The sequence below is a fragment of the Metopolophium dirhodum genome, chromosome 4 (genome assembly GCF_019925205.1).
Source record: "Metopolophium dirhodum isolate CAU chromosome 4, ASM1992520v1, whole genome shotgun sequence".
In the NCBI taxonomy this organism is placed as follows: Eukaryota; Metazoa; Arthropoda; class Insecta; order Hemiptera; family Aphididae; genus Metopolophium; species Metopolophium dirhodum.
The window spans coordinates 6,765,889-6,777,844 of record NC_083563.1 but is presented as its reverse complement, the minus strand read 5'-3'; the positions used below and the strand labels follow the sequence as shown (position 1 = coordinate 6,777,844).

At 27.8% G+C, this 11,956-nt stretch overlaps 1 protein-coding gene across 3 annotated transcripts; it reads right to left on the bottom strand.

Moving 5' to 3' along the window:
• Positions 1–576: 576 nt before the first annotated feature.
• Positions 577–11,370, bottom strand: LOC132942886 (zinc finger FYVE domain-containing protein 16). 3 transcript variants are annotated; one of them, XM_061011583.1, is made up of 18 exons: positions 11,126–11,370; positions 10,936–11,065; positions 10,793–10,854; positions 9,321–10,731; positions 9,104–9,252; positions 8,945–9,044; positions 8,701–8,859; positions 6,944–7,096; positions 3,613–3,810; positions 3,375–3,539; positions 3,135–3,294; positions 2,710–2,860; positions 2,490–2,594; positions 2,250–2,406; positions 1,962–2,187; positions 1,773–1,893; positions 1,396–1,557; positions 577–1,239 (listed from the first exon to the last, which is right to left on the bottom strand). In XM_061011583.1, the coding sequence occupies exons 2-18, from the start codon at positions 10,991–10,993 to the stop codon at positions 1,084–1,086; spliced, it is 3,693 nt and encodes a 1,230-aa protein (XP_060867566.1). In that variant the 5' UTR covers positions 10,994–11,065; positions 11,126–11,370; the 3' UTR covers positions 577–1,083. The 3 variants fall into 3 exon arrangements, with proteins under 3 accessions (XP_060867566.1, XP_060867567.1, XP_060867565.1); XM_061011584.1 differs by having other exon boundaries at positions 9,321–10,379; positions 10,611–10,731; positions 10,936–11,367; XM_061011582.1 differs by having other exon boundaries at positions 10,936–11,370.
• Positions 11,371–11,956: the final 586 nt, after the last annotated feature.

The window sequence follows — 11,956 nt, the reverse complement described above, 5'->3', positions numbered from 1 at the left end:
ACGAGTCACTTTGGGTCTAACATCGTCTTTGTCCGTGGAAACGTTTTCATGTTTTTCGGAGGTTCAGACTTGAGATCATAGGTAAACAAGACCCCAATCAGCTGATCGAGTTTCTATTCCATATTGTTCTACTATGCTATTAAAGTATTAACTAAGTCGATGGTTCAGAGTTCAGATCATTAGTAAACCCAATCAGGTGATCGAGTCACAGAATAGATTTAAACTAGAGCCTTTATATATCTAGACTTTCTAATTAAATCTATTTATATCGATTTAATCTATTCTGTAATCGAGTTTCGCTTCAATATATTGTTATATTCTCATAGCCACGAACATGAAGATTAGCCACAGATATATATAATTATATATGTTGTTATTCAAAAAATAAAAATATGTAGGTACTAGGTAGTAGTTTTTTCAAAATTGTTATTTTGTAACAACTTAAAATGTTATTAAAATATTAAGTTTTGAAATAATGAGTGTTCTTTAATAAAATAATCACCCGGTGTAATATGTATTAATAGTTTATATAAGATATCTACTTCAAGGACTGTTAGTATAAAATACATTATAACGTTATATATTATAATACATATTTATTGATATAATTATTTTGTTTGAGTAATCTATTAAAATGCATGAGTAATATAAAAAAATTTTAAACTCTAATAATTAAATAAATTTTGATAACAATTAGTATAACATTCTTAGTTAAATATTCTTATTTACTATTTAGTATAATATGAATTTATAATGATAACATAACATGATTTAGGTACACATCACAACAAAATAAGGAAACTACAAGAAATTCTTTTGACATCTGCAGTGTTAATAAAATGCACTATTTTATCAACATTGTATGAATTAAAATATAATTAGTAATTTACTCTTGTTCCAGAATTTCTTGAGGTCCGTACAAAAATAAAAATTATACATATATATATATAAATATAATTAGGTATTGGGACATTTGGTAAACAAAATAAAGTCAACACAATATTAAATAAAGTTAAATTTAACCAAAAATAGTACATATTTAAAAGGGTAAAATATGGTCACACTATTCCAGGAATAACTTACCTAGTGTTCCATTACTCTGAACACCAGTTCCAATATTACTGATGACTGCTGGGCTTTAACTGCTATTGCATTCACCACTGGGACAAGATGTTCGTCCAAACTTTGCATATATAAAGGGGGAAGTTTACTTTGCCCACTTCCAGCTTCATATCCTACCTATAATATTTGGCAAATAACACAAATTAAATTGAATAAAATATATTACAGTAATTTTCAGCATCCTACAGTTATATACACTCAAGAGGTATCATAATTTTATATTATTTCTATGCTTGAAGTTATAAAAAAAAAACAAACTAAACATTTTTTTACCGAATCAGGATTGATGACAATTCGTAAGGCCAGTGGAGTCAATGAAGCTGCAGATAACAAATCTAAAAGTGGAACCAAAGCAGTACATGTTGCCTTGGATATAGATTCAGCTGTTCTACTAGTGTCCAAAGGCTCATCAACACGATCAGACGTTTCTTCACACTGTATTTAAATAAAAAAAAACATATCTGGTAACTATTATATTGTTAATTCAATGGTAAGGATGAAAGTGAACGTTTTTGTTGTACTACCCTATAAATTCAGGAAATATTAGAAGTGAAAATTTATGAAACACTTTCCGAATTTATTGATGGATTTTACCCGTTTTAAGGTAAACTAAAGGTATTAATAATCATAAGTCATATAAAGTTACATACTTGTATAACAAACACTTCAGTCCATCGAATAAAATGTCTTTTTCCTGAATAATCAACACCGTTATGTACTCTAATTGAGTATACACCATCTAATAGTCTGCCATCAATACAACTCTTAACTCTAAACAACAAACAAAATATTTTGTTGATACTATAAAGAATAAATAAATTAAGATTGTCATTTCTCACCCAATGTTGAAATTAACATCGTCTTCTGTCCATTGGAATATCACTGTTTGCTCATCATTGGTTCCACAATTTAGTTCAAAGTCTTTCATTAGACGAAGAGCATCGCGTAACAATGCCATCTTTTGTGATGACATTTCAACCATGACACCGTCTTCCACTATGCGCCATCTGGTACTAACCTCATCTTCTAAATCACCATTCAGTGCAATAAAACTGGCACCCGTTACTATATAACCCATCATTTAAGTTAGTTAATACAATTAATGTTATATAAATGATTTCCATTACTTTGTCTAGGTTTATTGTGAATATTAATTGCCTGTGTATTGTAATTTCCATCATCTTTAGTTGACTGAACACATACTAGATGAGAATCAGCAACTGCACTGAAGTTAGCACCAAATGCTAAAAGACCGCGATTTGATGCTAATACCAATCTTGAAACCTAAAAATGAATATATTTTATAAGTTAAAATAGATAACAATAATAGTAAATACTTTAATAAACTTATATAATAATATATTTACTTGATCATATCTATTCCGAGGTAATAGCACCATAATTTGTTTTTCGTCCATATGTATATAGCAGCCTTTAACGGTTGGTAAACCATAAGAATATTGTCTAAAATCCTTTAAAAAATATGCACATCCATTTTTTATATTAATATTTATTAAACATATAATAAGTTTTTATTTTTTTTAAATTGTTAAAAATTCTTAAAAGCTTTGTTAAACAATAACTTACTACTAATAGCTTAATGACTGTTTGACCGATTTCTGTATATAAAGAAGGTCGATTTCTAATAGACACTAACATGCATGGATAATAACGATATTCTGCTCCAAGTCGTAGCATTAACCGAATAGGGAACATTTTGGCCCAAGGAGTTTCATACCTAAAACAAAATTTAATATGATTTTAGAATTTAAAGCCCAGTTATAATCTCGCTTCACAGCTACATAATCTGTCGTATCCTGTGCCTATTATCGTATACTGATTGGTTGTTGTAATTATGGTATGATTCACTAACCATAATCTACCAGAAAATCTCCAGATTTAGGCAGAGCTCAACTTTTGATAATAACATAACAGAAAACATAGGTGTGAACCCGACCTTATACTCAATTTAAATTCAAATAGATAAGATGTTAGAAATTAAAACAACTTACTGATGAACAAGCAATGCAAATAAATAAGGAGGTGATGGTAAACGTAACTTTTGCATACATTGGTATGTTTGTCTTACGAATAAAAATCCACCATGGTTATTGGAATCCAATAATGTAGTGTTAACAGGTGCTGTAAAGGACATATCACTAACTGTTACACCTAAAATAATAAAATAATTATATATTGACCAGTAATAGCTTAAATAATAATATTCTTCTTGTGAAAATAATAATATAAACCTGTTGAAGCGTTTTTATACAAATTGTTTACGAAGAGAAATATATCACGAGGTGGATGTTTTTCATTAGGAAGTGTCTCCAATAAAATTACTACCTCATCTTGGCCAACACATGCAAGGCCATCAGTACTCATACACCATGTTTCACGTTTAACACAACAGTCCACTGTTGGAAATAAATATATATGCCATAATATTATAGGTAATAAATAAATATTATTAAACAATAGTATGCTTACAAAAAACTCTCCTGACATAAAGAAATAAATTAGGATTGATAGCAAACATTGTTTCTGGATCATTTAATGCTATTGGGCGTTCAGTGTCATCAAATATTAATTCACCCTGATCTCTTTTAGATGCTGGTGGTAAACCAATATTCGGTATGTAACTTTGTGTTTGAGAATTTAGTGGCCTTCTGTTAGCAACAATAACATCTAAAAAAAAAAAAATTATAAAAAATTATTTTTTAGTTTATTGACAAGACTATTTTAAGTTACTATTCGATCACATCATCTTCTCTGATGTAATTCAATAATAATACGATTATTGGTGCATGGTGGTATAGAGCAAGGGTCTCCAACCTACGACCAACAGGCCGGTTCTGAACCGCCAAACTGATTGATAGTTTGAAAATAAATTAGTTTTATTATTTTAGTAATTAATAAATAATCTTTAATTTCATTATTTCCATAGCTATTCCTATTTAAAAATGTTGGGCCGTGATTTCACAACTTTCTATGAGAAACAAAAAACGGTTTTGATGCTAGGCATTTTTAAATTTAGTATCCTTCTGAACAATTATTAACTCTAAAATGTATACTACAACTTTCTGAAAAGTTATTTTTACCAGAAATTTATTTTTATTTTTTACTACATATTCATTAAAATTGCCTTTATTATAGTGCCATAGTGGTATAATATTCTCACTTTAGATAAGTAAGCCATGGTATCTGAAATTATTCGTTATTTAGGCTATGACATTTTTGCAATAGATTCATAAGATTGGCCTTGATAATGTAATATTTTAACTAACTTTAGATAGGTCATGACTCATTAATTCACGATATTCTTACTAAAGATTTTGGATTCATGAGATAGGCCATAATGACAAACAATTTCAGATAGACCATGAAAATTATTTTTATTTTTTACAATGAACATATCGTTCTAATCTTAAAACTAATTACACAATTTCATGCATCTTGAAAACACATCCATTGATATATAAAAAGCAAATTCAAATTGTTTGATGTTGGCCATGAATCATGATGGTTTTTAAGTTGATCAGAACCAATTTCACAAAAATTCAATCTTAAATGTATAGCGTTACAGTTAATTGGAATTAAACACTTCTTACCAATGCAAATTTATTATAAATCTTCTACTATGTTAAACATTCACATACTTATTAATTATTATATTTAAAATGCTAAGTAATATTTGAAAATTTAAATTTATTTGGCTATTTATTTTAATACTATTGTAACAATTTTTATAAAATAAATAACATAAATATTAATAATGATGTCAAAATATTTTAAAAAGACAAAATTGTACCATTGATAATCCTCCTTATTTACTTATCAGTAATTCAAATTAGAATAAAGTAAAAAAAGCATAACTAAATTTAAAAATGAAAATTAAGGTTCTAAATAATTTTGAAGGCGAATAGAAAGTCACTTGATGTAATATAATATACAAAATGATGTTTTAACTTAAGGGAACTACATTTGTAACATAAGAATTTAGTAGTAATATGATGAATTAATGTACTGATTAATCTATAGTCTATCTCAAATAAGAGTAACCTCATATTGCAACCTATTTTTGTCTGTACTGGTCAGACTACACACATCAATTTTCTTTGTCAGCTTTCGCTTCCAACAATCGGCCACGCTCAAAAATTTTCCTTACTGTGTTAGAGTAAGTATCTCAGTTGTGTTGGATTAATAATGTGGCGGCAAACCTTGAGACCGCCACACACGGCACTTGTTACCCACACACATTGCCGGCTGCAGTTACTCATATTTGAGAAAGAGTATAGTGATGCAATAAGGAATTTTAAAACTCAGATTTGAATTCACTGAAAGTCTTCTCTACTGAATAAAAGATTTAGTAACTATGATAAAAAAAATTAATTTAAACATACTGACAAATAAACAAATACAAAAACTCGAGTAATTTTAAATAAGTCTGATTGATATATGTAATATGTTATATTAAAAAGAGAATAAGAATGAATTACCATGTTATTTGTTTATATAATTGACAGAGATTAAATCATATATTTCTATTCCGTTGAGGTAGTGCTACACCTGTGTATGTTGTTTCTATCTTACAAATATGCAACATATAAGATTTGTGTTCAGTAGAATCCATTATATATTGTAGGTTTAAATTTTATAGTTAATTGGCCTATTTTCAATTTTAAATGTCAGAATATTATCTGAGCCAGTGGATCTAAACCTTTTTATATTTGCTTACCCCCTTCAAAGTTGGAAAATTTACATATGTACCACTTAACGAAATAGTTTTTTTTTTTCTTATAAAAAATGTATATGTTATTTTATACGTCATATTGTATGGAACTTTATTTTAATAAGAACTATAAAATTATGACGATACAAGCATTTAATGCACACAAATTAAATTAAATATATCAAATTATATTTAATGTGAATAAAGAGCCATTCCATTTTTTTTACAAAGGGAGATTTTTTCACATACCATAGGTTGAAAAACACTGATCTAGGCCATATTTAGGCCATTATAAATGATTTAAATTTTTGTGAATTATAAGTATGTAAAATATTAAAATGCTCATAAATAGCTTTAAAATTTAAATATCAATAAAAAAAAGCTTATGAACAAATATAATTCTTACCCATTAATGTTATAGTAGATCAATAAATAAATTTACCTTATATTAAAATTCACTAGATAAAATGGATTCAAATCCATTTAACCTGGAAGAGTTATAGAAAAAATACAACCGGCTATAGCATGATCTAAAGAGGACTTTGTACTCGGATGTGTTGCTTTAGTCTAACTCTCTTACTACAATTTATGTATAGTTAATATTACAGAAAATTTATCTATTATTGAATTTGTAGAGAAGAATATAAACTGTGCTCAAGCAAGGGGCTATTTTCATATTTTTATTTAAAAAAAAATTTATATGATTTATTTAAATATTCTCCATAACAGATTCGATAATAAGTAAATTTACTCTAATATAAACTAAAAATTAACTGTATTAAGAACCTGATAAGTAGATTTGCAATGTTACATATTATGTGGAATGTGTAAGATAGAGACAACAAATGTCAGTACGATGTCCTCTCTAGACAATTATTATCTCAGTCAATTTTTGTGTTTTCACATTTTTGTTTTTTTAATTTCATAATTTGAAGCAAACTTATTTCTGAAAATAATTTTTTAAAAAATAATAAATGATGGGTAATTTATTCATAATAATTTAACATTCTAATCATATAGAATAATACACCAGTTTCAATTTGTTTTATCACTAAAGTGATGACTTTGGGTATAATTGATAAGACTTACTGTTTATAGTAGGACTAAGCTTCTTTAACGAACGTGATAGTCGTCTTGTTGGTATAATTCTTTCAGATGATCCATCTAAATCTGCTAAATCGCCTCCAGGTCTGATACCATCACTAAACATAACCTGTTTAGGAACATCTGACTTTACTCGTCCTAAAATCAATAAAATTATAATAATAAAGTCCAAGGCCGTAGGGAGAACAATTTTTTTTTTTAGAGGGGAGGAGGGGTTAAATCAAATAATACTTTTATTGTAAGTAATTAAAAAAAAACAACTAACACTTATTTAAAAAAAAAAAAAACTGACATTATTTATTAATACATCATAATTGTTTTAGAATATTTTAACAATATTTGTACTGGTATACTTATTTAATGTGTATGATAAAATTATTATTAATACTATGGAGTTTTTTGAGATTAAATGGCAATACAGGCGATCATTTTTTGTTCGATAATATATTAAGTACTTTATAGACGTTTCGCGTCCGTCAACAAAACAACTTTAATTATAGTGTGTGACTTATCTATGTATAATATAATAACATTACATAATATTATAGAAAACACCATCAGAATTTTTAGGGCAGTTTTATTTTCTTGGAATGTTTAGAAATGGAACAACTGTTTTACAAAAACAATAAATCATACAGTATTTGGAAAAATTATTATTTGAATATAATGTAGTAGACTAGTATTTAATTTAAATATATCAAATGGGCCAGACAATTGGAAATGAAATTTTTGGAATTGTTGGAATGGCAATACTTTGAACAGATTTAATGGGAGACTTGTTTTTTTTTGGTACAAACATTTTGTGGAATCACAATATTTTGAATAGACATGTATAGAAATAATGATACTTTGAATAGACATTTTTAAGAATAATAATAAAATGTTAAACAATATAATCAATAATCAAACATAACATAGTTATAATATTATTAGGTACCCACATAGTAAATTATTATAATTAAGTTACATAAATTAAATTTATTAACTATAAAATATTTATGGTGGGGGGTTGAACCCCCAAAAGCCCACCTCATGTACGGCCTTGAGTTAGACTGACTATATTTAAAATATGGTATTTTAAAGGTATTTTAAATAATCTGACAATATTTGTGTTGTAAATTATTAATAATATAAGTAATGTGGTGTGCTAATAATGTAGTAATGTAATATAATTATTATAATAATTCAGAAAATGAATAAAAATTGTAATTATTAAAATAATAGGTTATAATAACATAAGAATCATTCAATTCATATACTTTTGTGGATAAAAACATTAAAAACATAAAATGTTTGAAAAATTATTTTGAATAGCAATAATTTAAATGAAAACAAAAAGTAAGGTAGAAGAGGAATGTTGTACAAGAAAAATTACAGCAAAATATGTTTTCTAACCAATAGATACCTTAAGATACCTTGTTGGGAATAGTAAAATTAGAAGTTAAAAAAAGCATATATTTAAATTTGTATTTATGTTGTTAGTTAATGATTGTTTAACTATTTAGTTATTTCTACATATTACTAAATCAATTTACCTATCCTAATAATTTTAACTTAAATGTTATAATACTAACAATTAAATAGTGTTATTAAGTATTTATTTAGAGATTTGAGGTACTGAAATTTAACTGTGCAGTAGTTAATCATTAATAAATAACTATACTAGAGACATGAATGTATATTCAAGTAAATGAAAACATTTATGTAAAATGGAATGTTGAATTATGCATAAAGTAATATACCTTCTCTTTTAAGTACGCTCACAGGAACTAAAACTGATGGCACGGGTTGATTTTTAGAATCAGTTACTTGTTGTAATGGTGGAACTGTTGAACAATATTCCATGGGATTATTTGGGTTTGGATGTTTAATTGTAGCTACTTTTTGTTCGACTTGAGAAGCTGTAATAAATTTAGAATGTTTTAAATTAAACTTTATCATAAATTAAATCATTATTCATTAATAATATTTAGAATTATATTTTACCTCTAGCGAGTGTGTTATAACACTGCTGACAAACTCGTCCTTCATTATTATTCATGTATGATAGGCGAGCTCGTAAATTACAACATTTCGAACATAGAACCTAAAAAAAATCATTGTTAAATATATTCTAAAATTACTTTCAAAGGTTATCCAATTTACTTCACCGCAAGCTCTACAGTGATGCCTGCGTTTAACAACAGTAAATTTCAACTGACATCTCATGCAACTTTTTGCTGCTTCATCAGGTACCCAATATGGTTGTAGTTTACCAAGTCTACGTTCAATTAATGATAGTGCACAGTCTGAATCTAAAATGCAATATTTAAATGTTAAATAAAGATTTATTTAGACCTAACAATAAAGCAATTTAATTTACCTGTGCTTAAGGTTGATGGTAGTTCAATTTCACAATTTGTTGTTCCATTCAAATCAAGCGTACTAGGTCTTTGTAAATGGTTTTCTTCCACATTTTCTATAGTATCGCCAATCACTTCAGATGGTAGGGAACAAGTACTCTGAGAATCTAAAGAGTCAGTGACAGTGTTGACACTTACTTGATTGTCGTCTTTTAATAATATTGTTTCAGTTGATTCTATACTACACAATGAATCTGTAGGTTCTTTATCTGGTGGATAAACATATTCAACTTGTGACTCTGGTAAAAGTGCTTTGTCTTCTATTATAACTTCATTATTAGAGTTTTTTTCTAGCAATTCTTCATTTATATGTTGGTCAAAAGTCTGAATTATTTCATTTTGTTGAAATTCTAATTCTAACTTTGAATCAGGAACAATGGGTAAATCTGGAATGTCATTGTGCTCATCTACATCTTTTTGAGATTTGTCTTTTGTAACTTCACATTCAATTTCAACATCTAAAATTATTTCCAACTCATTTTCTAATTGTTCAACAGTTGTACTTTCCTTTAAACTGACTTCTAACTTTGACGAATCCTCAAGTATTTCTTCAAGTATTATTTTTTCTTCTTCAGAAAGCAGTAACTGTTCATTTACATCCTCCTGAGGTTCATCACAGTTATTGTTTGAAAGTAAATCATTGGATGTTTCAGATGAAATTGTATCTTTTGTTTCTGATATGCTATCATCACATATCAATGGTTTTTCAGCAATTAATTCATCAGAAAATTCAGAGCGGGGCGATAGGACATCGGTTGAACTGCTACAGTTGTAATTTACTGACAACAAGTCATCTCGTTCTTCATATTCTTGAAGACACTTATAAAGTTCTAAATCTGAAAAATCGGCGTTTGTGCTATCTATGTCACAAATCTCTGATGTGTTTAAAGACTGTAGTTCACTAGATATTGTACAATCATCTTTGGATGAATCAGGTGAGGTAATCAGTACAGGACAAGATGCAATATCTGGTAGCCTTTGGATGTTATCGATTGAATAGTTTTTATCGCTTTCTTTAGCTGAAACATATGATTCTAATAAGTCTGGACGAAAGTCTTTTAACATTTCTTGACCGTCATAAGGATCTGGAGGTATATTTAAATTAAATGGTTTGTATTGGTATTCATCGACTACATCTATTATACTGTTTAATGCTTTTTCATTTGAAGGCAAATCGATATCCAATAGTGGTGTAATTTCTTCCGGATCAACAGTTTCAACAAATCCATTTTGTAACAAATCAGACTTACCAGATGTAGTAGCTGTAGGTTCTATACCAAAATCAGCATCAGCTAAGTTTATAGGTTCAAATGCAGGACGACGATAACTTGATGCTGGTAACATTTTTCCAGTAATGGCTGGAGCTTGTGGCTAAAATATTTTATTATAAACCAATGTTCAAAATTATTACTTAAAATTACTAAATAATTACCTGTATTGCTGGTACAACATTGGACCGTCCATTTAAAATGGATGCTTGTAGTTGTTCTCTTTCTATATTAAAATAGTAAACATTACAATCAATAGATTATGATTGTAGGAATAATGACAGTAAATTCATCATTGTAAACTTACCCTCGTTGAACTCAAATTCGTCTAGTACTTTGTCTAAATCAACAGTAAACTTTTCCATTATATTGTAGTTGTCCGTGACAAACGATTCAGATGAAAACGTTTATCCCATCACTGATTTGATTCTACATTGCTAGTTAAAAACCTTAGAATTACGTAGTTAAAATAAGTTTGTACAATTTTGCATACCAACCATTTCTACTCTATAAAAACCACTAAAAAACCAAACAAAAAAATTAGTACTTGAAATCCTTTAGTATTAATACCTATAATATTTAAATTACGTCACACAGAATACAAATTGTAGCACCAATAAATAATAACAACTATACACATTTTATTCGTACATTTTTTAACACAAATCGCTAACATCGAAGTTTCTTTATCACGCATAAATTATATAATATTTACTGATAAGTGATAACAGAAGATTATCTCAGTTTATGACACGGTCTACTCACAGAATAATTCTATGGTTGAAGTATGGTTGTAGATAGAATGGAGCCGATATAACCACAGAATTGATATTTTTATCTATTCCGTGATATAACCATTGAGTAATATGTACTACAGTAGGGATATGAAACTATCCAACTAATTTATATAGAGAGGCTAGATTAGATAATTTAGGTATAATAATAAGGCTCTCTCTATAACTAACCATACTCCATAGAGTAATGAAAATGTTACTAACGATATGTCGATATTATATTATATTATCATGCGACATCGCGACGAAACCATAGACGGTGTCATCACATATTAATCTGTGGTATCATAGTGACGCATTTTAATTGTACTTATAGATTCTGAGCGAAGCGATGAATGTGTTGATTTTACAATAATGTGTTTTTTTTTTAAATTTTTTTTTTAATTTAATAGAAGGTTATTGTTTTTAAGGCAGATGAAAAAAATTAAAAATCTATAGTCACCGTTTTTATTTATAAGCATTTAAAGTTCAAATCTTGACGAAAAACGGAAAAATCACGAAAACTAGCAAATTTATTTTGAGTTGAGAATTCAT

Excerpts from the sequence above, each read along its gene's own strand:
- LOC132942886 (XM_061011582.1), bottom strand. The coding sequence starts at position 10,993 with ATGGAAAAGTTTACTGTTGATTTAGACAAAGTACTAGACGAATTTGAG. Across the intron at positions 9,045-9,103 it reads ACTGTAGAGCTTGCGGTGAA|GTTCTATGTTCGAAATGTTG; the intron begins GTAAATTGGATA and ends GATTTTTTTTAG. Across the intron at positions 7,097-8,700 it reads GAGCGTACTTAAAAGAGAAG|GACGAGTAAAGTCAGATGTT; the intron begins GTATATTACTTT and ends TATTGATTTTAG.